This window comes from Panulirus ornatus, chromosome 3 (genome assembly GCF_036320965.1).
Source record: "Panulirus ornatus isolate Po-2019 chromosome 3, ASM3632096v1, whole genome shotgun sequence".
Classification (NCBI taxonomy): domain Eukaryota; kingdom Metazoa; phylum Arthropoda; class Malacostraca; order Decapoda; family Palinuridae; genus Panulirus; species Panulirus ornatus.
Window position 1 is genome coordinate 2,884,074 of NC_092226.1, and position 27,202 is coordinate 2,911,275.

General features: G+C 42.2%; 1 protein-coding gene across 1 annotated transcript in view; it reads left to right on the plus strand.

The window, feature by feature from the left end:
- The window catches only part of LOC139760033 (uncharacterized), a 163,238-nt gene that overhangs the window by 27,211 nt on the left and 108,825 nt on the right, over positions 1-27,202 (plus strand). The window contains exon 3 of the mRNA XM_071682776.1: positions 13,010-13,165. Coding sequence (XP_071538877.1) covers positions 13,010-13,165 — 156 coding nt within the window. The remainder of the gene's footprint in view (positions 1-13,009; positions 13,166-27,202) is intronic.

A 27,202-nucleotide genomic window follows, 5' to 3' on the forward strand; every position in this document is an offset into this window, starting at 1 on the left:
ATGTGTACGTGTGGGAAGAGAGGAAAGTGATTGGTTCTCAGTGAATGTAGGTTTGCGGCAGGGGTGTGTGATGTCTCCATGGTTGTTTAATTTGTTTATGGATGGGGTTGTTAGGGAGGTAAATGCAAGAGTTTTGGAAAGAGGGGCAAGTATGAAGTCTGTTGGGGATGAGAGAGCTTGGGAAGTGAGTCAGTTGTTGTTCGCTGATGATACAGCACTGGTGGCTGATTCATGTGAGAAACTGCAGAAGCTGGTGACTGAGTTTGGTAAAGTGTGTGGAAGAAGAAAGTTAAGAGTAAATGTGAATAAGAGCAAGGTTATTAGGTACAGTAGGGTTGAGGGTCAAGTCAATTGGGAGGTGAGTTTGAATGGAGAAAAACTGGAGGAAGTGAAGTGTTTTAGATATCTGGGAGTGGATCTGGCAGCGGATGGAACCATGGAAGCGGAAGTGGATCATAGGGTGGGAGAGGGGGCGAAAATTCTGGGGGCCTTGAAGAATGTGTGGAAGTCGAGAACATTATCTCGGAAAGCAAAAATGGGTATGTTTGAAGGAATAGTGGTTCCAACAATGTTGTATGGTTGCGAGGCGTGGGCTATGGATAGAGTGGTGCGCAGGAGGATGGATTTGCTGGAAATGAGATGTTTGAGGACAATGTGTGGTGTGAGGTGGTTTGATCGAGTAAGTAACGTAAGGGTAAGAGAGATGTGTGGAAATAAAAAGAGCGTGGTTGAGAGAGCAGAAGAGGGTGTTTTGAAATGGTTTGGGCACATGGAGAGAATGAGTGAGGAAAGGTTGACCAAGAGGATATATGTGTCGGAGGTGGAGGGAACGAGGAGAAGAGTTAGACCAAATTGGAGGTGGAAAGATGGAGTGAAAAAGATTTTGTGTGATCGGGGCCTGAACATGCAGGAGGGTGAAAGGAGGGCAAGGAATAGAGTGAATTGGAGCGATGTGGTATACCGGGGTTGACGTGCTGTCAGTGGATTGAATCAGGGCATGTGAAGCGTCTGGGGTAAACCATGGAAAGCTGTGTAGGTATGTATATTTGCGTGTGTGGACGTATGTATATACATGTGTATGGGGGTGGGTTGGGCCATTTCTTTTGTCTGTTTACTTGCGCTACCTCGCAAATGCGGGAGACAGCGGCAAAAAAAAAAAAATACGTAAGTATACGTATGTAAGTAGGAGAGATGGCCAGAGAGCGTTATTGGATTAGGTGTTAATTGACAGGCACGCGAAAGAGAGACTTTTGGATGTTAATGTGATGAGAGGTGCAACTGGAGTGATGTCTGATCATTATCTTGTGGAGGCGAAGGTGAAGATTTGTATGGGTTTTCAGAAAAGAAGAGTGAATGTTGAGGTGAAGAGGGTGGTGAGAGTAAGTGAGCTTGGGAAGGAGACTTGTGTGAGGAAGTACCAGGAGAGACTGAGTACTGAATGGAAAAAGGTGAGAACAATGGAAGTAAGGGGAGTGGGGGAGGAATGGGATGTATTTAGGGAATCAGTGATGGATTGCGCAAAAGATGCCTGTGGCATGAGAAGAGTGGGAGGTGGGTTGATTAGAAAGGGTAGTGAGTGGTGGGATGAAGAAGTAAGATTATTAGTGAAAGAGAAGAGAGAGGCATTTTGGACGATTTTTGCAGGGAAAAAATACAATTGAGTGGGAGATGTATAAAAGAAAGAGACAGGAGGTCAAGAGAAAGGTGCAAGAGGTAAAAAAGAGGGCAAATGAGAGTTGGGATGAGAGAGTATCATTAGATTTTAGGGAGAATAAAAAGATGTTTTGGAAGGAGGTAAATAAAGTGCGTAAGACAAGGGAGCAAATGGGAACTTCAGTGAAGGGCGCAAATAGGGAGGTGATAACAAGTAGTGGTGTTGTGAGAAGGAGATGGAGTGAGTATTTTGAAGGTTTGTTGAATGTGTTTGATGATAGAGTGGCAGATAAAGGGTGTTTTGGTCGAGGTGGTGTGCAAAGTGAGAGGGTTAGGGAAAATGATTTGGTAAACAGAGAAGTGGTAGTAAAAGCTTTGCGGAAGATGAAAGCCGGCAAAGCAGCAGGTTTGGATGGTATTGCAGTGGAATTTATTAAAAAGGGGATGACTGTATTATTGACTGGTTGGTAAGGTTATTTAATGTATGTATGACTCATGGTGAGGTGCCTGAGGATTGGCGGAATGCGTGCATAGTGCCATTGTACAAAGGCAAAGGGGATAAGAGTGAGTGCTCAAATTACAGAGGTATAAGTTTGTTGAGTATTCCTGGTAAATTATTTTTTTTTTTTTTTTTTTTTTTATACTTTGTCGCTGTCTCCCGCGTTTGCGAGGTAGCGCAAGGAAACAGAGGAAAGAAATGGCCCAACCCCCCCCATACACATGTACATACACACGTCCACACACGCAAATATACATACCTACACAGCTTTCCATGGTTTACCCCAGACGCTTCACATGCCTTGATTCAATCCACTGACAGCACGTCAACCCCTGTATACCACATCGCTCCAATTCACTCTATTCCTTGCCCTCCTTTCACCCTCCTGCATGTTCAGGCCCCGATCACACAAAATCTTTTTCACTCCATCTTTCCACCTCCAATTTGGTCTCCCTCTTCTCCTCGTTCCCTCCACCTCCGACACATATATCCTCTTGGTCAATCTTTCCTCACTCATTCTCTCCATGTGCCCAAACCATTTCAAAACACCCTCTTCTGCTCTCTCAACCACGCTCTTTTTATTTCCACACATCTCTCTTACCCTTACGTTACTTACTCGATCAAACCACCTCACACCACACATTGTCCTCAAACATCTCATTTCCAGCACATCCATCCTCCTGCGCACAACTCTATCCATAGCCCACGCCTCGCAACCATACAACATTGTTGGAACCACTATTCCTTCAAACATACCCATTTTTGCTTTCCGAGATAATGTTCTCGACTTCCACACATTTTTCAAGGCTCCCAAAATTTTCGCCCCCTCCCCCACCCTATGATCCACTTCCGCTTCCATGGTTCCATCCGCTGACAGATCCACTCCCAGATATCTAAAACACTTCACTTCCTCCAGTTTTTCTCCATTCAAACTCACCTCCCAATTGACTTGACCCTCAACCCTACTGTACCTAATAACCTTGCTCTTATTCACATTTACTCTTAACTTTCTTCTTCCACACACTTTACCAAACTCAGTCACCAGCTTCTGCAGTTTCTCACATGAATCTGCCACCAGCGCTGTATCATCAGCGAACAACAACTGACTCACTTCCCAAGCTCTCTCATCCCCAACAGACTTCATACTTGCCCCTCTTTCCAGGACTCTTGCATTTACCTCCCTAACAACCCCATCCATAAACAAATTAAACAACCATGGAGACATCACACACCCCTGCCGCAAACCTACATTCACTGAGAACCAATCACTTTCCTCTCTTCCTACACGTACACATGCCTTACATCCTTGATAAAAACTTTTCACTGCTTCTAACAACTTGCCTCCCACACCATATATTCTTAATACCTTCCACAGAGCATCTCTATCAACTCTATCATATGCCTTCTCCAGATCCATAAATGCTACATACAAATCCATTTGCTTTTCTAAGTATTTCTCACATACATTCTTCAAAGCAAACACCTGATCCACACATCCTCTACCACTTCTGAAACCGCACTGCTCTTCCCCAATCTGATGCTCTGTACATGCCTTCACCCTCTCAATCAATACCCTCCCATATAATTTACCAGGAATACTCAACAAACTTATACCTCTGTAATTTGAGCACTCACTCTTATCCCCTTTGCCTTTGTACAATGGCACTATGCACGCATTCCGCCAATCCTCAGGCACCTCACCATGAGTCATACATACATTAAATAACCTTACCAACCAGTCAACAATACAGTCACCCCCTTTTTTAATAAATTCCACTGCAATACCATCCAAACCTACTGCCTTGCCGGCTTTCATCTTCCGCAAAGCTTTTACTACCTCTTCTCTGTTTACCAAATCATTTTCCCTAACCCTCTCACTTTGCACACCACCTCGACCAAAACACCCTATATCTGCCACTCTGTCATCAGACACATTCAACAAACCTTCAAAATACTCATTCCATCTCCTTCTCACATCACCACTACTTGTTATCACCTCCCCATTTACGCCCTTCACTGAAGTTCCCATTTGCTCCCTTGTCTTACGCACCCTATTTACCTCCTTCCAGAACATCTTTTTATTCTCCCTAAAATTTACTGATAGTCTCTCACCCCAACTCTCATTTGCCCTTTTTTTCACCTCTTGCACCTTTCTCTTGACCTCCTGTCTCTTTCTTTTATACTTCTCCCACTCAATTGCATTTTTTCCCTGCAAAAATCGTCCAAATGCCTCTCTCTTCTCTTTCACTAATACTCTTACTTCTTCATCCCACCACTCACTACCCTTTCTAAACAGCCCACCTCCCACTCTTCTCATGCCACAAGCATCTTTTGCGCAATCCATCACTGATTCCCTAAATACATCCCATTCCTCCCCCACTCCCCTTACTTCCATTGTTCTCACCTTTTTCCATTCTGTACACAGTCTCTCCTGGTACTTCCCCACACAGGTCTCCTTCCCAAGCTCACTTACTCTCACCACCTTCTTCACCCCAACATTCACTCCTCTTTTCTGAAAACCCATACTAATCTTCACCTTAGCCTCCACAAGATAATGATCAGACATCCCTCCAGTTGCACCTCTCAGCACATTAACATCCAAAAGTCTCTCTTTCGCACGCCTGTCAATTAACACGTAATCCAATAACACTCTCTGGCCATCTCTCCTACTTACATAAGTATACTTATGTATATCTCGCTTTTTAAACCAGGTATTCCCAATCATCAGTCCTTTTTCAGCACATAAATCTACAAGCTCTTCACCATTTCCATTTACAACACTGAACACCCCATGCATACCAATTATTCCCTCAACTGCCACATTACTCACCTTTGCATTCAAATCACCCATCACTATAACCCGGTCTCGTGCATCAAAACCGCTAACACACTCATTCAGCTGCTCCCAAAACACTTGCCTCTCATGATCTTTCTTCTCATGCCCAGGTGCATATGCACCAATAATCACCCACCTCTCTCCATCAACTTTCAATTTTACCCATATTAATCGAGAATTTACTTTCTTACATTCTATCACATACTCCCACAACTCCTGTTTCAGGAGTATTGCTACTCCTTCCCTTGCTCTTGTCCTCTCACTAACCCCTGACTTCACTCCCCAGACATTTCCAAACCACTCTTCCCCTTTACCCTTGAGCTTCATTTCACTCAGAGCCAAAACATCCAGGTTCCTTTCCTCAAACATACTACCTATCTCTCCTTTTTTCACATCTTGGTTACATCCACACACATTTAGGCACCCCACTCTGAGCCTTCGAGGAGGATGATCACTCCCCGCGTGACTCCTTCTTCTGTTTCCCATTTTAGAAAGTTAATACAAGGAGGGGAGGCCCCCCGCTCCCGTCCCCTCTAGTCGCTTTCTACGACACGCGAGGAATACGTGGGAAGTATTCTTTCACCCCTATCCCCAGGGATAATATACATATATATATACATATACACACACACACACACATACACACACATACGCACATACACACACACACACACACATACATATATATACATATGAAAAATGTAAGAAACAATTTAGAAAACAAACTTTTAGCTTGAAATGAATAAAAAAATGAATGTCACATAATGGTTCAACCTCTGGCTATGGAAAAGGAAATGTACAATTTATTCAGAGGGTGAAGGCATGTACAGAGCATCAGATTGGGGAAGAGGCAGTGTGGTTTCAGAAGTGGTAGAGGATGTGTGGATCAGGTGTTTGCTTTGAAGAATGTATGTGAGAAATACTTAGAAAAGCAAATGGATTTGTATGTAGCATTTATGGATCTGGAGAAGGCATATGATAGAGTTGATAGAGATGCTCTGTGGAAGGTATTAAGAATATATGGTGTGGGAGGCAAGTTGTTAGAAGCAGTGAAAAGTTTTTATCGAGGATGTAAGGCATGTGTACGTGTAGGAAGAGAGGAAAGTGATTGGTTCTCAGTGAATGTAGGTTTGCGGCAGGGGTGTGTGATGTCTCCATGGTTGTTTAATTTGTTTATGGATGGGGTTGTTAGGGAGGTGAATGCAAGAGTTTTGGAAAGAGGGGCAAGTATGAAGTCTGTTGGGGATGAGAGAGCTTGGGAAGTGAGTCAGTTGTTGTTCGCTGATGATACAGCGCTGGTGGCTGATTCATGTGAGAAACTGCAGAAGCTGGTTACTGAGTTTGGTAAAGTGTGTGAAGAAGAAAGTTAAGAGTAAATGTGAATAAGAGCAAGGTAATTAGGTACAGTAGGGTTGAGGGTCAAGTCAATTGGGAGGTAAGTTTGAATGGAGAAAAACTGGAGGAAGTGAAGTGTTTTAGATATCTGGGAGTGGATCTGGCAGCAGATGGAACCATGGAAGCTGGAAGTGGATCATAGGGTGGGAGAGGGGGCGAAAATTCTGGGAGCCTTGAAGAATGTGTGGAAGTCGAGAACATTATCTCGGAAAGCAAAAATGGGTATGTTTGAAGGAATAGTGGTTCCAACAATGTTGTATGGTTGCGAGGCGTGGGCTATGGATAGAGTGGTGCGCAGGAGGATGGATGTGCTGGAAATGAGATGTTTGAGGACAATGTGTGGTGTGAGGTGGTTTGATCGAGTAAGTAACGTAAGGGTAAGAGAGATGTGTGGAAATAAAAAGAGCGTGGTTGAGAGAGCAGAAGAGGGTGTTTTGAAATGGTTTGGGCACATGGAGAGAATGAGTGAGGAAAGGTTGACCAAGAGGATATATGTGTCGGAGGTGGAGGGAACGAGGAGAAGAGTTAGACCAAATTGGAGGTGGAAAGATGGAGTGAAAAAGATTTTGTGTGATCGGGGCCTGAACATGCAGGAGGGTGAAAGGAGGGCAAGGAATAGAGTGAATTGGAGCGATGTGGTATACCGGGGTTGATGTGCTGTCAGTGGATTGAATCAGGGCATGTGAAGCGTCTGGGGTAAACCATGGAAAGCTGTGTAGGTATGTATATTTGCGTGTGTGGACGTATGTATATACATGTGTATGGGGGTGGGTTGGGCCATTTCTTTTGTCTGTTTCCTTGCGCTACCTCGCAAACGCGGGAGACCGGCAAAAAAAAAAAGAAATACATAAGTATACGTATGTAAGTAGGAGAGATGGCCAGAGAGCGTTATTGGATTAGGTGTTAATTGACAGGCGCGCGAAAGAGAGACTTTTGGATGTTAATGTGATGAGAGGTGCAACTGGAGTGATGTCTGATCATTATCTTGTGGAGGCGAAGGTGAAGATTTGTATGGGTTTTCAGAAAAGAAGAGTGAATGTTGAGGTGAAGAGGGTGGTGAGAGTAAGTGAGCTTGGGAAGGAGACTTGTGTGAGGAAGTACCAGGAGAGACTGAGTGCTGAATGGAAAAAGGTGAGAACAATGGAAGTAAGGGGAGTGGGGGAGGAATGGGATGTATTTAGGGAATCAGTGATGGATTGCGCAAAAGATGCCTGTGGCATGAGAAGAGTGGGAGGTGGGTTGATTAGAAAGGGTAGTGAGTTGTGGGATGAAGAAGTAAGATTATTAGTGAAAGAGAAGAGAGAGGCATTTGGACGATTTTTGCAGGGAAAAAATACAATTGAGTGGGAGATGTATAAAAGAAAGAGACAGGAGGTCAAGAGAAAGGTGCAAGAGGTAAAAAAGAGGGCAAATGAGAGTTGGGATGAGAGAGTATCATTAGATTTTAGGGAGAATAAAAAGATGTTTTGGAAGGAGGTAAATAAAGTGCGTAATACAAGGGAGCAAATGGGAACTTCAGTGAAGGGCGCAAATGGGGAGGTGATAACAAGTAGTGGTGATGTGAGAAGGAGATGGAATGAGTATTTTGAAGGTTTGTTGAATGTGTTTGATGATAGAGTGGCAGATAAAGGGTGTTTTGGTCGAGGTGGTGTGCAAAGTGAGAGGGTTAGGGAAAATGATTTGGTAAACAGAGAAGTGGTAGTAAAAGCTTTGCGGAAGATGAAAGCCGGCAAAGCAGCAGGTTTGGATGGTATTGCAGTGGAATTTATTAAAAAAGGGGATGACTGTATTATTGACTGGTTGGTAAGGTTATTTAATGTATGTATGACTCATGGTGAGGTGCCTGAGGATTGGCGGAATGCGTGCATAGTGCCATTGTACAAAGGCAAAGGGGATAAGAGTGAGTGCTCAAATTACAGAGGTATAAGTTTGTTGAGTATTCCTGGTAAATTATATGGGAGGGTATTGATTGAGAGGGTGAAGGCATGTACAGAGCATCAGATTGGGGAAGAGGAGTGTGGTTTCAGAAGTGGTAGAGGATGTGTGGATCAGGTGTTTGCTTTGAAGAATGTATGTGAGAAATACTTAGAAAAGCAAATGGATTTGTATGTAGCATTTATGGATGTGGAGAAGGCATATGATAGAGTTGATAGAGATGCTCTGTGGAAGGTATTAAGAATATATGGTGTGGGAGGCAAGTTATTAGAAGCACTGAAAAGTTTTTATCGAGGATGTAAGGCATGTGTACGTGTAGGAAGAGAGGAAAGTGATTGGTTCTCAGTGAATGTAGGTTTGCGGCAGGGGTGTGTGATGTCTCCATGGTTGTTTAATTTGTTTATGGATGGGGTTGTTAGGGAGGTGAATGCAAGAGTTTTGGAAAGAGGGGCAAGTATGAAGTCTGTTGGGGATGAGAGAGCTTGGGAAGTGAGTCAGTTGTTGTTCGCTGATGATACAGCGCTGGTGGCTGATTCATGTGAGAAACTGCAGAAGCTGGTTACTGAGTTTGGTAAAGTGTGTGAAAGAAGAAAGTTAAGAGTAAATGTGAATAAGAGCAAGGTAATTAGGTACAGTAGGGTTGAGGGTCAAGTCAATTGGGAGATAAGTTTGAATGGAGAAAAACTGGAGGAAGGAAAGTGTTTTAGATATCTGGGAGTGGATCTGGCAGCAGATGGAACCATGGAAGCGGAAGTGGATCATAGGGTGGGGGAGGGGGCGAAAATTCTGGGAGCCTTGAAGAATGTGTGGAAGTCGAGAACATTATCTCGGAAAGCAAAAATGGGTTTGTTTGAAGGAATAGTGGTTCCAACAATGTTGTATGGTTGCGAGGCGTGGGCTATGGATAGAGTTGTCCGCAGGAGGATGGATGTGCTGGAAATGAGATGTTTGAGGACAGTGTGTGGTGTGAGGTGGTTTGATCGAGTAAGTAACGTAAGGGTAAGAGAGATGTGTGGAAATAAAAAGAGCGTGGTTGAGAGAGCATAAGAGGGTGTTTTGAAATGGTTTGGGCACATGGAGAGAATGAGTGAAGAAAGATTGACCAAGAGGATATATGTGTCGGAGGTGGAGGGAACGAGGAGAAGTGGGAGACCAAATTGGAGGTGGAAAGATGGAGTGAAAAAGATTTTGTGTGATCGGGGCCTGAACATGCAGGAGGGTGAAAGGCGGGCAAGGAATAGAGTGAATTGGATCGATGTGGTATACCATGGTTGACGTGCTGTCAGTGGATTGAATTAGGGCATGTGAAGCGTCTGGGGTAAACCATGGAAAGCTATGTAGGTATGTATATTTGCGTGTGTGGACGTATGTATATACATGTGTATGGGGGTGGGTTGGGCCATTTCTTTTGTCTGTTTCCTTGCGCTACCTTGTAAACGCGGGAGACAGCGACAAAGAAAAAAAAAAAAAAAAAAGAAAGAAAATTACTAATGTCTGGTCATCATCCCTGAAAGATTTTAGGAAGTCATGTGTAGTTGCTGTTGACATATCTAAGGCTTTTGACACGGAATGGCATTGGGGGTCTCATCTCTAAGCTTCCCTCTTTTGGCTTCCTTCCCCATTGTGCTCCTTCAACTTTATCTTCCTCTTCAGCCGATGTATCTATGTTGATGTTGATGGATCAGCCTCCCCCCTTTTCTCCATCAAGAGCAGTGTCCCTCGAGATTCTGTCCCATCCCATACACTTTTTCTCCTCTTTTTCAGTGGTTTCCTTTCCTCCACAAATAATCCAGTGCACTCATTTGCTAATGACTCAACACTGCATTCATCTACATCCTTCAGTTCTGCTCCCTCTTCTCTCACTCAATCTGCATCTTGTCTTGACACAGTTTCCTTATAAACTCAGACTTGGACAGGATATCTCAGTGGGGTGCACAAAATCTTAAGTTTTATGCCTCCAAGGCCCAGTTTCTACCTATCTTTCTATCAAAAACTCCTCATAACTCTCGTCTCTCCTTTGAGGGTTTTGTAATTCCACCTTTTGACTCAGTGAACATGCTTGGTATTACTGTAATGTTCACTCTTTCTTGGAAACCCTACATTACGGGAATAGCTAAGTCTGCCTCTAAGAAACTGGGTGTTCTGTTTAGATTTCGAAACTTCTCTTCTGAACATTTGTTCCATTTATGCAAGGAATTGATTTTTCCTTTTATGGAGTACATCCTTGCTTGACTGAGTTGATTTGAAAGCAGTCCAGCTTATGAAGTGTCCCAGGCTAACTTCCAAACTTGACCCCCTTGCCCTATGCTGCAATGTTGGTTCACTTTCCCTCTTCTATGGGTATTAGTTTGATTTTTGCTCTTGAGAGCTGGCTGTTTGTGTGCCCACACAACTAGCTAGACCACACAGTACTCAGCAAGCTGCTATGTCACATGACTGTTTTGTGGCCATAGGCAACTCAAGGGTGGGCTGTTTTGATACTTGCTTGTTTCCTTACACTTTGAGGTTTTGGAACTTTCTACTTTCTCATGTTTTTCCAAATACCTATGACCTGGCACATTTCAGAAGACAGGTTTCTAACTTTCTCCAAAATTTGTAAATACTTTCCCTTGTCTTTTCTTTTTCTGTTTTATAATTCTCTCTATATTTCAATTAAGGCCCAGTCTTGATGTGGGCTTTTGCCCATGACTGGAACCTTCAACATAAGAAGAAAAAAGAAATGAAGAATCATGTATTTCAGAGGAGTTACAATTTCAGAAGGAAGCTCAGTTAGAGGGTTAAGGATGGCACATTAAATAAGATTTTAGTGGAAAAATGAATATGGGAATTTTAGATATATATATTAAAAAAGGGGGTGACTGTATTGTTGACTGGTTGGTAAGGTTATTTAATGTATGTATGACTCATGGTGAGGTGCCTGAGGATTGGCGGAATGTGTGCATAGTGCCATTGTACAAAGGCAAAGGGGATAAGAGTGAGTGCTCAAATTACAGAGGTATAAGTTTGTTGAGTATTCCTGGTAAATTATATGGGAGGGTATTGATTGAGAGGGTGAAGGCATGTACAGAGCATCAGATTGGGGAAGAGCAGTGTGGTTTCAGAAGTGGTAGAGGATGTGTGGATCAGGTGTTTGCTTTGAAGAATGTATGTGAGAAATACTTAGAAAAGCAAATGGATTTGTATGTAGCATTTATGGATCTGGAGAAGGCATATGATAGAGTTGATAGAGATGCTCTGTGGAAGGTATTAAGAATATATGGTGTGGGAGGCAAGTTGTTAGAAGCAGTGAAAAGTTTTTATCGAGGATGTAAGGCATGTGTACGTGTAGGAAGAGAGGAAAGTGATTGGTTCTCAGTGAATGTAGGTTTGCGGCAGGGGTGTGTGATGTCTCCATGGTTGTTTAATTTGTTTATGGATGGGGTTGTTAGGGAGGTAAATGCAAGAGTCTTGGAAAGAGGGGCAAGTATGAAGTCTGTTGGGGATGAGAGAGCTTGGGAAGTGTGTCAGTTGTTGTTCGCTGATGATACAGCGCTGGTGGCGGATTCATGTGAGAAACTGCAGAAGCTGGTGACGGAGTTTGGTAAAGTGTGTGGAAGAAGAAAGTTAAGAGTAAATGTGAATAAGAGCAAGGTTATTAGGTACAGTAGGGTTGAGGGTCAAGTCAATTGGGAGGTGAGTTTGAATGGAGAAAAACTGGAGGAAGTGAAGTGTTTTAGATATCTGGGAGTGGATCTGTCAGCGGATGGAACCATGGAAGCGGAAGTGGATCATAGGGTGGGGGAGGGGGCGAAAATTTTGGGAGCCTTGAAAAATGTGTGGAAGTCGAGAACATTATCCCGGAAAGCAAAAATGGGTATGTTTGAAGGAATAGTGGTTCCAACAATGTTGTATGGTTGCGAGGCGTGGGCTATGGATAGAGTTGTGCGCAGGAGGATGGATGTGCTGGAAATGAGATGTTTGAGGACAATGTGTGGTGTGAGGTGGTTTGATCGAGTAAGTAACGTAAGGGTAAGAGAGATGTGTGGAAATAAAAAGAGCGTGGTTGAGAGAGCAGAAGAGGGTGTTTTGAAAGGGTTTGGGCACATGGAGAGAATGAGTGAGGAAAGATTGACCAAGAGGATATATGTGTCGGAGGTGGAGGGAACGAGGAGAAGAGGGAGACCAAATTGGAGGTGGAAAGATGGAGTGAAAAGGATTTTGTGTGATCGGGGCCTGAACATGCAGGAGGGTGAAAGGAGGGCAAGGAATAGAGTGAATTGGAGCGATGTGGTATACAGGGGTTGACGTGCTGTCAGTGGATTGAATCAAGGCATGTGAAGCGTCCGGGGTAAACCATGGAAAGCTGTGTAGGTATGTATATTTGCGTGTGTGGACGTGTGTATGTACATGTGTATGGGGGGGGTTGGGCCATTTCTTTCGTCTGTTTCCTTGCGCTACCTCGCAAACGCGGGAGACAGCGACGAGGTATAAAAAAGAAAAAAAAAAAAAAAAAATCCGTGTTGGTATGTGGGTTAAGCATAAGATAAAGAATGCATTGATTAAATGGTCGTGAGTGTTAGCTAATAAGTAAATGAAGTAGATAATGAAACATTTAGAACATGCACTGCCAATTTTAATTGGGAAGTTGCTTTTACATGAATTTAGAAATCTTACCATACATGTAGAATCTTAAAACTATCACTTTTCCATAGGAAATTGGTGAGCGTAATAATGTGTCCTTACGCTTGGTACGACAGTTGATTCCGCTTCCCAAGTTGCAGGCAGAAGTCATTACCCTTGAGCCCTGGGGATCGGTCACAGACACAAAAGGCAACCGCCTACAAGAATTTGATAAAGATAAGAAGCATGTAAGTTATAGGGAGTTTTGATGTGACTTATAAAGATTTCTTGAAAACTAAGGAATAGCCTAACATTAGATTAATTATATTGAAGAAATCGCAGGATATTTTGCTTTTTGCATCTTAAACCATCTCTTGATGGACAGCAAAGTGTAACTTCCTTTAAGCACCAGGATCATTGCATGTATCTGAAGATTCCTCTATAAAAGTACTTTTCTAATTTGTTTATATGCTTACTCTGAATTTCCATCTTGCTTCAGTCATATGTTTACTGGACAGAAATTTTTTATTGTAACAAGCCTTGCCATACTGATTTTTTTTTTTCAGCCATTGACAATTTATCTGTTTGTCAGAATTCTTGATATCTCAGCTTCCTGTTTGCTCTCTTTTCAAATAGGACTTCCAAGGTATTTGAACTCATGTATTCAGCTACTGAAATTTTTGTAATTCTTATACAGTACAGTTTATGCTGTTGTAGTGGAGTTACTAGTTATGGAGACTCTATTGCCATGGCCGCCCCCTTGAGAGAGTTCCAATTGGAACAGGTATCAGAGACGTAGGTAGATAGATAGACATATTCTACCATGTCGGGTTTAATGGGAATATTACTTAACCTATTACTATTATGCTTCATTTTCACACAAAGTTTGGTCATATGACCTGAAATGACATTCATATGTCCATTTACATAGTGTTAATGGTCATCAGATTATCATTGCCTCTTATATTTTATCTCAGATTTGAAATAGATATGCCTAGAACCTGTAGAAGTACGTGCATTATATCTTATTACATATGTGAATGCTATACCTTTGTAAAGCAGAGACAGAAAATAAGCAGGCAAAAATAACAACATGATCACACCTAATTTGGCTGTGAGGTTGGTGAATTAAACTAATTGTAGGCTCCACTTAACATCTGTAAATCATTTGTGGAAAGCTTATGCCAGTGGGTTGGTAAGAAGAAAAGCAGTTCCTGTTCCCTTAATATAGAGAAAAAATACAAAGCATCTTTACAGTTGTTATAATTGTATGGCAGATGTTTATGGATACTTTGATTAAAAAAAAGGCACATATCAAGTATCCAAACATTCCTTCTACTGTGCATCCTGTGACTCATTTTAGTGAAATTCCTGGACCAGAACAACTTTTTGATTTCAGGAACTTGACTCAGATGAAGGCATTGTATCCTGAGTGGAGAGCCTTCTCCAGATGCAGATTCTGAATACACTTTAACAAAATTCATTCACCCATGCTACTAAATCCGATTGAAGAGAATGGCATTGTCAGAATTTTAACCTAACCAAAGGTATCAGCTGAACTTCTTGGATTTAAGTTAAAGAATGGAGACTACTCACTCCCCAGACATATTACTGACATAAACATCATGAAAAAAGTTTATGAGCTTTTTCAAAGCATTGACTATTGGTTTACTGCAGTATTGCTATGTATCAGATAAGATGAACACAAAGGGTAAAGACTGCCAGCCTTGTTACCGGTGCCTTTTTGTTGACTCTTCCAAGTGAAGTTTAAAGGCAATATTACTGTGCAGTGCAAACCAAATCACATCTTTACCATAAGGACATTTGGTTTATATGAAAGAGACTTATGAAAATCTTACATTCCTCTTGTATAAGATAAACTTTGGAGAATACAAAGCTTATCTACCTTTGGAGAAACAGCCAATGTTTACGAAATACTTGTGTTTTCTATACCCCTTGGACTGTGGAGTAGATTATTTCTGTATTAGCAAACCTTAAACTCATCCACTTGTGGACTTGCAAAAAATTCTGCTACCACCACTTAGCATAAAGTTTAGATAAATGAAAATCATCATCAAAGTTTTTGTTAAAAAAGGATTGGGAATTCATTACCTGTGTTGTCTTTTCCCTCAGCTCAATAATGCCAGACTAGAGGAAGGGGTCCTTAAATAATTCAAGTCTTGAACGATCTAGTCTTTCAGGGTGCATTGTACAGTTGTGAAAGCAATGATTAGGTTTCTTTTAATGGGTATCATTAACAACTCATTTGGAAAGAGAACATTTGATAACTACAAGGAAATAGATGAAGGCATTATCAGAAAGCATAACATTTTTGGGTTGTAATATGGTTCTTGAAATACTCTTCATAAACCTCTTTATTAATTTTTTCCCTGAAAACTTAGGAGCTGTAATCAAAGAACAGGGTAAAAGATTCCTCCAAGACATTTCAGAATTAGAGGAGGTATCAGGAAAGATAGGATACCCACTTGATGGCAGAGGGATGAATCTAGATAAGTTCATGAGAGAAAATTAACAAAAATGAAGGTTCTTAAACTCAGCTAATCATGAAGTGGTGGTCAAAAGTATTATGAATATGAGCAAGCCTTTTCTGGTTTATGTTTTTTTTTTTTTATACTATACTTTACCGCTGTCTCCCACGTTAGCGAGGTAGCACAAGGAAACAGACGAAAGAATGGCCCAACCCACCTATGTACACATGTATATACATACATCTCCACACACGCACATATACATACCTATACATTTCAACGTATACATATATATACATACACAGACATATACATATATATACATAAGTACATAATTCATACTTGATGCCTTTATTCATTCCCGTCACCACCCTGCCACACATGAAATGACAACCCCCTCCCCGCACATGCGCGAGGTAGCACTAGGAAAAGACAACGAAGGCCACATTCATTCACACTCAGTCTCTAGCTGTCATGTATAATGCACCAAAACCACAGCTCCCTTTCCACATCCAGGCCCCACAAAACTTTCCATGGTTTACTGCAGACACTTCACATGCCTTGGTTCAATCTATTGACAGCATGTCAACCCCGGTATACCATGTCATTCCAATTCACTCTAGTCCTTGCACACCTTTCACCCTCCTGCATGTTCAGGCCATGATTGCTTAAAATCTTTTTCACTCCATCCTTCCACCTCCAATTTGGTCTCCCACTTCTCCTCGTTCCCTCCACCTCTGACACATATATCCTCTTTAATCTTTCCTCACTCATTCTCTTCATGTGACCAAACCATTTCAAAACACCCTCCTCTGGACTGGTTTATGGTATGTTGCATTTAAGTATGAAAGTTCCATATGAGGGGTTCCTTCAGCAGGAAAGCAGATCATGTAGCATTTAACGTATCAGAGTTGAGAATTACAAGGTGTTTTATAATATGTTGCATCAATTACCTTATTAAGATTTTGTATTTCTGTTATGCACTAATGTATTCTTGATGTGTTAGAAAAAAATTTGATTATGTAGTGATATGGAGGATATGTTTATGAACTTGAAGCAACTTCTTTTTATTAAATCAACTCATGAAAAATGGAATTTCATGGACCATTATTTTATTTTGCACTCCACCTTCTTTTGTTTTCCAAACACAACTAAATTGATTCTTTTTTGTGTTCATAATTTTTACTGTAACTCACTTCTCAGATTCATTCATCTTTGTTTATCTTGCTGATTTTGTCACATTACTGTATCATTTGACTGTACTGACATTCCTTCCCAAAGCAAACATAAAAAAGCTTCAAATATCACTAAACAAAGCACTAAAACAATCACTGGCTTCTTAGCAACTTCAAGCATTCTACATCATAGTGAAACAAAAAAAATTCCTATTTATTAATATTTATTTATTGTACTTTGTCGCTGTCTCCTGCGTTAGTGAGGTAGCACAAGGAAACAGACGAAAGAATGGCCCAACCCACCCACATACACATGTATATACATACACGTCCACACACACAAATATACATACCAATACATCTTTATATATATATTTATTATACTTTGTCGCTGTCTCCCGCATTTGCGAGGTAGCGCAAGGAAACAGACGAAAGAAATGGCCCAACTCCCCCCATACACATGTATATACATACGTCCACACACGCAAATATACATACCTACACAGCTTTCCATGGTTTACCCCAGACGCTTCACATGCCCTGATTCAATCCACTGACAGCACGTCAACCCCGGTATACCACATCGCTCCAATTCACTCTATTCCTTGCCCTCCTTTCACCCTCCTGCATGTTCAGGCCCCGATCACACAAAATCTTTTTCACTCCATCTTTCCACCTCCAATTTGGTCTCCCTCTTCTCCTCGTTCCCTCCTCCTCCGACACATATATCCTCTTGGTCAATCTTTCCTCACTCATTCTCTCCATGTGCCCAAACCACTTCAAAACACCCTCTTCTGCTCTCTCAACCACGCTCTTTTTATTTCCACACATCTCTCTTACCCTTACGTTACTCACTCGATCAAACCACCTCACACCACACATTGTCCTCAAACATCTCATTTCCAGCACATCCATCCTCCTGCGCACCACTCTATCCATAGCCCACGCCTCGCAACCATACAACATTGTTGGAACCACTATTCCATCAAACATACCCATTTTTGCTTTCCGAGATAATGTTCTCGACTTCCACACATTCTTCAAGGCTCCCAGAATTTTCGCCCCCTCCCCCACCCTATGATCCACTTCCGCTTCCATGGTTCCATCCGCTGCCAGATCCACTCCCAGATATCTAAAACACTTTACTTCCTCCAGTTTTTCTCCATTCAAACTCACCTCCCAATTGACTTGACCCTCAACCCTACTGTACCTAATAACCTTGCTCTTATTCACATTTACTCTTAACTTTCTTCTTCCACACACTTTACCAAACTCAGTCACCAGCTTCTGCAGTTTCTCACTTGAATCAGCCACCAGCGCTGTATCATCAGCGAACAACAACTGACTCACTTCCCAAGCTCTCTCATCCCCAACAGACTTCATACTTGCCCCTCTTTCCAAAACTCTTGCATTTACCTCCCTAACAACCCCATCCATAAACAAATTAAACAACCATGGAGACATCACACACCCCTGCCGCAAACCTACATTCACTGAGAACCAATCACTTTCCTCTCTTCCTACACGTACACCTGCCTTACATCCTCGATAAAAACTTTTCACTGCTTCTAACAACTTTCCTCCCACACCATATATTCTTAATACCTTCAACAGAGCATCTCTATCAACTCTATCATATGCCTTCTCCAGATCCATAAATGCTACATACAAATCCATTTGCTTTTCTAAGTATTTCTCACATACATTCTTCAAAGCAAACACCTGATCCACACATCCTCTACCACTTCTGAAACCACACTGCTCTTCCCCAATCTGATGCTCTGTACATGCCTTCACCCTCTCAATCAATACCCTCCCATATAATTTACCAGGAATACTCAACAAACCAATACATCTTAACGTATACATATATATACTCACTCAGACATATACATATATACACATGTACCTAATTCATACTGTCTGCCTTTATTCATTCCCATCGCCACTCCATCACACATGAAATAACAACCCCTTCCCCCCTCAAGTGCGTGAGGTAGCACTAGGAAAAGACAACAAAGGCCACATTCATTCACACTCAGTCTCTAGCTGTCATGTATAATGCACTGAAACCACAGCTCCCTTTCCACATCCAGGCCCCACAGAACTTTCCATGGTTTAACCCAGACGCTTCACATGCCCTGGTTCAATCCATTGACAGCACGTCGACCCCAGTATATCACATCGTTCCACTTCACTGCATGTTCAGGCCCCAATCACTCAAAATCTTTTTCACTCCATCTTTCCACCTCCAATTTGGTCTCCCACTTCTCCTCGTTCCCTCCACTTCTGACACATATATCCTCTTGGCCAATCTTTCCCCACTCATTCTTTCTGCTTATATTTCGATATGCTTGGCACTTAGCTCTTTGCAACAGCTCTAGATTCTTCTCACCTAAACCACCCCATAGCCAACCACCAACCTTAAGTAGGAACAAAAACTGACTGCCACCTCATTTTTTGGTAATCTGTGTTCACAGATCCCCCTTCACCCAACAGCCACTTGAGTGATAGAACATAAATTATATTTTATTTTTTTTTTTATTATACTTTGTCACTGTCTCCCGCGTTTGCGAGGTAGTGCAAGGAAACAGACGAAAGAAATGGCCCAACCCCCCCCCATACACATGTATATACATACGTCCACACACGCAAATATACATACCTACACAGCTTTCCATGGTTTACCCCAGACGCTTCACATGCCTTGCTTCAATCCACTGACAGCACGTCAACCCCGGTATACCACATCGCTCCAATTCACTCTATTCCTTGCCCTCCTTTCACCCTCCTGCATGTTCAGGCCCCAATCACACAAAATCTTTTTCACTCCATCTTTCCACCTCCAATTTGGTCTCCCTCTTCTCCTTGTTCCCTCCACCTCCGACACATATATCCTCTTGGTCAATCTTTCCTCACTCATCCTCTCCATGTGCCCAAACCACTTCAAAACACCCTCTTCTGCTCTCTCAACCACGCTCTTTTTATTTCCACACATCTCTCTTACCCTTACGTTACTCACTCGATCAAACCACCTCACACCACACATTGTCCTCAAACATCTCATTTCCAGCACATCCATCCTCCTGCGCACAACTCTATCCATAGCCCACGCCTCGCAACCATACAACATTGTTGGAACCACTATTCCTTCAAACATACCCATTTTTGCTTTCCGAGATAATGTTCTCGACTTCCACACATTCTTCAAGGCCCCCAGGATTTTCGCCCCCTCCCCCACCCTATGATCCACTTCCGCTTCCATGGTTCCATCCGCTGCCAGATCCACTCCCAGATATCTAAAACACTTCACTTCCTCCAGTTTTTCTCCATTCAAACTCACCTCCCAATTGACTTGACCCTCAACCCTACTGTACCTAATAACCTTGCTCTTATTCACATTTACTCTTAACTTTCTTCTTCCACACACTTTTCCAAACTCAGTCACCAGCTTCTGCAGTTTCTCACATGAATCAGCAACCAGCGCTGTATCATCAGCGAACAACAACTGACTCACTTCCCAAGCTCTCTCATCCCCAACAGACTTCATACTTGCCCCTCTTTCCAAAACTCTTGCATTTACCTCCCTAACAACCCCATCCATAATTCAAATTAAACAACCATGGAGACATCACACACCCCTGGCGCAAACCTACATTCACTGAGAACCAATCACTTTCCTCTCTTCCTACACGTACACATGCCTTACATCCTCGATAAAAACTTTTCACTGCTTCTAACAACTTTCCTCCCACACCATATATTCTTAATACCTTCCACAGAGCATCTCTATCAACTCTATCATATGCCTTCTCCACATCCATAAATGCTACATACAAATCCATTTGCTTTTCTAAGTATTTCTCACATACATTCTTCAACGCAAACACCTGATCCACACATCCTCTACCACTTCTGAAACCACACTGCTCTTCCCCAATCTGATGCTCTGTACATGCCTTCACCCTCTCAATCAATACCCTCCCATATAATTTACCAGGAATACTCAACAAACTTATACCTCTTTAATTTGAGCACTCACTCTTATCCCCTTTGCCTTTGTACAATGGCACTATGCACGCATTCCGCCAATCCTCAGGCACCTCACCATGAGTCATACATACATTAAATAACCTTGCCAACCAGTCAACAATACAGTCACCCCCTTTTTTAATAAATTCCACTGCAATACCATCCAAACCTGCTGCCTTGCCGGTTTTCATCTTCCGCAAAGCTTTCGCTATCTCTTCTCTGTTTACCAAATCATTTTCCCTAACCCTCTCACTTTGCACTCCACCTCGACCAAAACACCCTATATCTGCCACTCTATCATCAAACACATTGAACAAACCTTCAAAATACTCACTCCATCTCCTTCTCACATCACCACTACTTGTTATCACCTCCCCATTTGCGCCCTTCACTGAAGTTCCCATTTGCTCCCTTGTCTTACGCACTTTATTTACCTCCTTCCAGAACATCTTTTTATTCTCCCTAAAATTTATTGATACTCTCTCACCCCAACTCTCATTTGCCCTTTTTTTCACCTCTTGCACCTTTCTCTTGACCTCCTGTCTCTTTCTTTTATACATCTCCCACTCAATTGCATTTTTTCCCTGCAAAAATTGTCCAAATGCCTCTCTCTTCTCTTTCACTAATACTCTTACTTCTTCATCCCACCACTCACTACCCTTTCTAATCAACCCACCTCCCACTCTTCTCATGCCACAAGCATCTTTTGCGCAATCCTTCACTGATTCCCTAAATACATCCCATTCCTCCCCCACTCCCCTTACTTCCATTGTTCTCACCTTTTTCCATTCTGTACTCAGTCTCTCCTGGTACTTCCTCACACAGGTCTCCTTCTCAAGCTCACTTACTATCACCACCCTCTTCACCCCAACATTCACTCTTCTTTTCTGAAAACCCACACAAATCTTCACCTTAGCCTCCACAAGATAATAAATACATAAATACATCAAATTAACCCAAAGGAAACTATCTGGGTCATTCTCAGTAGAGTAAGAAAGTGATTGGAGCATATTTGTCACTACCACCAAGTACTTCATATGAAAGCAGGTTTTTCTGAACCTCTCAGAAAATCTCAGAAAATTATTAGATAATCTTAAACTGTGAAAGCAGATTCCAAAAGGATTGAGAAGAGGGCTTGCTTATATGGGATAATGATAATCAAATGCTTATCTGAACACTGAATCAAGAATGATATAAAAATCAGAATTATATTACAGTTTCAAGGAAAAAACACTTTACTCTCAATTCAATTAAAGAGACAGTCTATGAAGCTTAAAAGTCACAAGTAGAGCAAAAAATGATCTCCATCTCCATGATTTGTTAGCACTTTTAGTAACCTAAAGATTTATGCTTTATTGATTTTCACAGCATGCCATGAAAAAATCTTAGATCAGAAAATGAAAGTAAGAACCGTATGTTCACTATGATATATGAGAACAAGAATGGAGTATAAACTGAGATCCCACTACCTGCATGAATAGCTGAGGGAAATACCTTGATTAACCCCCCCCCTTCCCCCTCCAACTGAAAAGGAGCTAAGAACTATTAATGGACCCATTATTTATAAATAGTTGAGAAAAAGATGTTATTGTAGTTGTTGCCCAGGTTCCTTTTTTGGATATCCCTCAGTTTCATGCTTCCTATGCACTCCCAACAGCTTTAAAGACAAGAGACAGTTTAATTTTGTCTGTGCTGTGCCAGAGATGTGCAGTAAGTGATTATAATATTTTTGGTGTTAATGGAGGAGAGGGACAGGTGAGCTGGGTAGTGTGGATTTGGAAGATATAATCTGGAGAAGGATTTCCTTGAGAACAGCAATAGGAAGATAATTATTCAGTGGAGTAAACTTTGAATGCATAGGTGATGGCAATATGTATATATATTTTTTTTTTTTTTTGCTTTGTCGCTGTCTCCCGCGTTTGTGAGGTAGCGCAAGGAAACAGATGAAAGAAATGGCCCAACCCACCCCCATACGCATGTATATACATACGTCCACACACGCAAATATACATACCTACACAGCTTTCCATGGTTTACCCCAGACGCTTCACATGCCCTGATTCAATCCACCGACAGCACGTCAACCCCGGTATACCACATCGCTCCAATTCACTCTATTCCTTGCCCTCCTTTCACACTCCTGCATGTTCAGGCCCCGATCACACAAAATCTTCTTCACTCCATCTTTCCACCTCCAATTTGGTCTCCCTCTTCTCCTCGTTCCCTCCACCTCCGACACATATATCCTCTTGGTCAATCTTTCCTCACTCATTCTCTCCATGTGCCCAAACCATTTCAAAACACCCTCTTCTGCTTTCTCAACCACGCTCTTTTTATTTCCACACATCTCTCTTACCCTTACGTTACTTACTCGATCAAACCACCTCACACCACACATTGTCCTCAAACATCTCATTTCCATCACATCCATCCTCCTGCGCACCACTCTATCCATAGCCCACGCCTCGCAACCATACAACATTGTTGGAACCACTATTCCTTCAAACATACCCATTTTTGCTTTCCGAGATAATGTTCTCGACTTCCACACATTCTTCAAGGCTCCCAGGGTTTTCGCCCCCTCCCCCACCCTATGATCCACTTCCGCTTCCATGGTTCCATCCGCTGCCAGATCCACTCTCAGATATCTAAAACACTTCACTTCCTCCAGTTTTTCTCCATTCAAACTCACCTCCCAATTGACTTGACCCTCAACCCTACTGTACCTAATAACCTTGCTCTTATTCACATTTACTCTTAACTTTCTTCTTTCACACACTTTACCAAACTCAGTCACCAGCTTCTGCAGTTTCTCACATGAATCAGCCACCAGCGCTGTATCATCAGCGAACAACAACTGACTCACTTCCCAAGCTCTCTCATCCCCAACAGACTTCATACTTGCCCCTCTTTCCAAAACTCTTGCATTCACCTCCCTAACAACCCCATCCATAAACAAATTAAACAACCATGGAGACATCACACACCCCTGGCGCAAACCTACATTCACTGAGAACCAATCACTTTCCTCTCTTCCTACACGTACACATGCCTTACATCCTCGATAAAAACTTTTCACTGCTTCTAACAACTTGCCTCCCACACCATATATTCTTAATACCTTCCACAGAGCATCTCTATCAACTCTATCATATGCCTTCTCCAGATCCATAAATGCTACATACAAATCCATTTGCTTTTCTAAGTATTTCTCACATACATTCTTCAAAGCAAACACCTGATCCACACATCCTCTACCACTTCTGAAACCACACTGCTCTTCCCCAATCTGATGCTCTGTACATGCCTTCACCCTCTCAATCAATGCCCTCCCATATAATTTACCAGGAATACTCAACAAACTTATACCTTTGTAATTTGAGCACTCACTCTTATCCCCTTTGCCTTTGTACAATGGCACTATGCACGCATTCCGCCAATCCTCAGGCACCTCACCATGAGTCATACATACATTAAATAACCTTACCAACCAGTCAACAATACAGTCACCCCCTTTTTTAATAAATTCCAGTGCAATACCATCCAAACCTGCTGCCTTGCCGGCTTTCATCTTCCGCAAAGCTTTTACTACCTCTTCTCTGTTTACCAAATCATTTTCCCTAACCCTCTCACTTTGCACACCACCTCGACCAAAACACCCTATATCTGCCACTCTATCATCAAACACATTCAACAAACCTTCAAAATACTCACTCCATCTCCTTCTCACATCACCACTACTTGTTATCACCTCCCCATTTGCGCCCTTCACTGAAGTTCCCATTTGCTCCCTTGTCTTACGCACTTTATTTACTTCCTTCCAGAACATCTTTTTATTCTCCCTAAAATTTAATGATACTCTCTCACCCCAACTCTCATTTGCCCTTTTTTCACCTCTTGCACCTTTCTCTTGACCTCCTGTCTCTTTCTTTTATACATCTCCCACTCAATATCATTTTTTCCCTGCAAAAATCGTCCAAATGCCTCTCTCTTCTCTTTCACTAATACTCTTACTTCTTCATCCCACCACTCACTACCCTTTCTAATCAACCCATCTCCCACTCTTCTCATGCCACAAGCATCTTTTGCGCAATCCATCACTGATTCCCTAAATACATCCCATTCCTCCCCCACTCCCCTTACTTCCATTGTTCTCACCTTTTTCCATTCTGTACTCAGTCTCTCCTGGTACTTCCTCACACAAGTCTCCTTCCCAAGCTCACTTACTCGCACCACCCTCTTCACCCCAACATTCACTCTTCTTTTCTGAAAACCCATACAAATCTTCACCTTAGCCTCCACAAGATAATGATCAGACATCTCTCCAGTTGCACCTCTCAGCACATTAACATCCAAAAGTCTCTTTCGCGCGCCTGTCAATTAACACGTAATCCAATAACGCTCTCTGGCCATCTCTCCTACTTACATAAGTTTTTTTTTTTTTTTTTTCATACTCTTCGCCATTTCCCGCCTCAGCAAGGTAGCGTTAAGAACAGAGGACTGGGCCTCTGAGGAAACATCCTCACCCGGCCCCCTTCTCTGTTCCTTCCTTAGGGGGAAAAAAAAAAAAAAAAAAAAACGAGAGGGGAGGATTTCCAGCCCCCCGCTCCCTCCCCTTTTAGTCGCCTTCTACGACACGCAGGGAATACGTGGGAAGTATTCTTAATCCCCTATCCCCAGGGATATACATATACATAAGTATACTTATGTATATCTCACTTTTTAAACCAGGTATTCCCAATCATCAGTCCTTTTTCAGCACATAAATCTACAAGCTCTTCACCATTTCCATTTACAACACTGAACACCCCATGTATACCAATTATTCCCTCAACTGCCACATTACTCACCTTTGCATTCAAATCACCCATCACTATAACCCGGTCTCGTGCATCAAAACCACTAACACACCCATTCAGCTGCTCCCAAAACACTTGCCTCTCATGATCTTTCTTCTCATGCCCAGGTGCATATGCACCAATAATCACCCATCTCTCTCCATCAACTTTCAGTTTTACCCATATTAATCGAGAATTTACTTTCTTACATTCTATCACATACTCCCACAACTCCTGTTTCAGGAGTATTGCTACTCCTTCCCTTGTTCTTGTCTTCTCACTAACCCCTGACTTTACTCCCAAGACCTTCCCAAACCACTCTTCCCCTTTACCCTTGAGCTTTGTTTCACTCAGAGCCAAAACATCCAGGTTCCTTTCCTCAAACATACTACCTATATATATCTGTAAGGATGTAAATGTGAATAAGAGCAAGGTTATTAGGTACAGTAGGGTTGAGGGTCAAGTCAATTGGGAGGTGAGTTTGAATGGAGAAAAACTGGAGGAAGTAAAGTGTTTTAGATATCTGGGAGTGGATCTGGCAGCGGATGGAACCATGGAAGCGGAAGTGGATCATAGGGTGGGGGAGGGGGCGAAAATTCTGGGAGCCTTGAAGAATGTGTGGAAGTCGAGAACATTATCTCGGAAAGCAAAAATGGGTATGTTTGAAGGAATAGTGGTTCCAACAATGTTGTATGGTTGCGAGGCGTGGGCTATGGATAGAGTTGTGCGCAGGAGGATGAATGTGCTGGAAATGAGATGTTTGAGGACAGTGTGTGGTGTGAGGTGGTTTGATCGAGTAAGTAACGTAAGGGGAAGAGCGATGTGTGGAAATAAAAAGAGCGTGGTTGAGAGAGAAGAAGAGGGTGTTTTGAAATGGTTTGGGCACATGGAGAGAATGAGTGAGGAAAGATTGACCAAGAGGATATATGTGTCGGAGGTGGAGGGAACGAGAAGTGGAAGACCAAATTGCAGGTGGAAAGATGGAATGAAAAAGATTTTGTGTGATCGGGGCCTGAACATGAAGGAGGGTGAAAGGAGGGCAAGGAATAGAATGAATTGGATCGGTGGTATACCGGGGTTGACGTGCTGTCAGTGGATTGAATCAGGGCATGTGTAGCGTCTGGGGTAAACCATGGAAAGCTGTGTAGGTATGTATATTTGCGTGTGTGGACATATGTATATACATGTGTATGGGGGTGGGTTGGGCCATTTCTTTCATCTCTTTCCTTGCGCTACCTCGCAAACGCGGGAGACAGCGACAAAGCAAAAAAAAAAAAATATATATGTATATATATATATATATATATATATTATATATATATATATATATATATATATATATCTTCTTTCTTTCAAACTATTCGCCATTTCCCGCATTAGCGTGTAGCGTTAAGAACAGAGGACTGGGCCTTTGAGGGAATATCCTCACCTGGCCCTCCTCTCTGTTCCTTCTTTTGGAATATTAAAAAAAAAGAAGAGGGGTGGATTTCCAGCCCCCCGCTCCCTCCCCTTTTAGTCGCCTTCTACGACACGCAGGGAATACTTTTGAAGCATTCTTTCTCCCCTATCCCCAGGGATAATATATATATATATATATATATATATCCAATAACAGGCGTGCGAAAGAGAGACTTTTGGATGTTAATGTGCTGAGAGGTGCAACTGGAGGGATGTCTGATCATTATCTTGTGGAGGCTAAGGTGAAGATTAGTATGGGTTTTCAGAAAAGAGGAGTGAATGTTGGGGTGAAG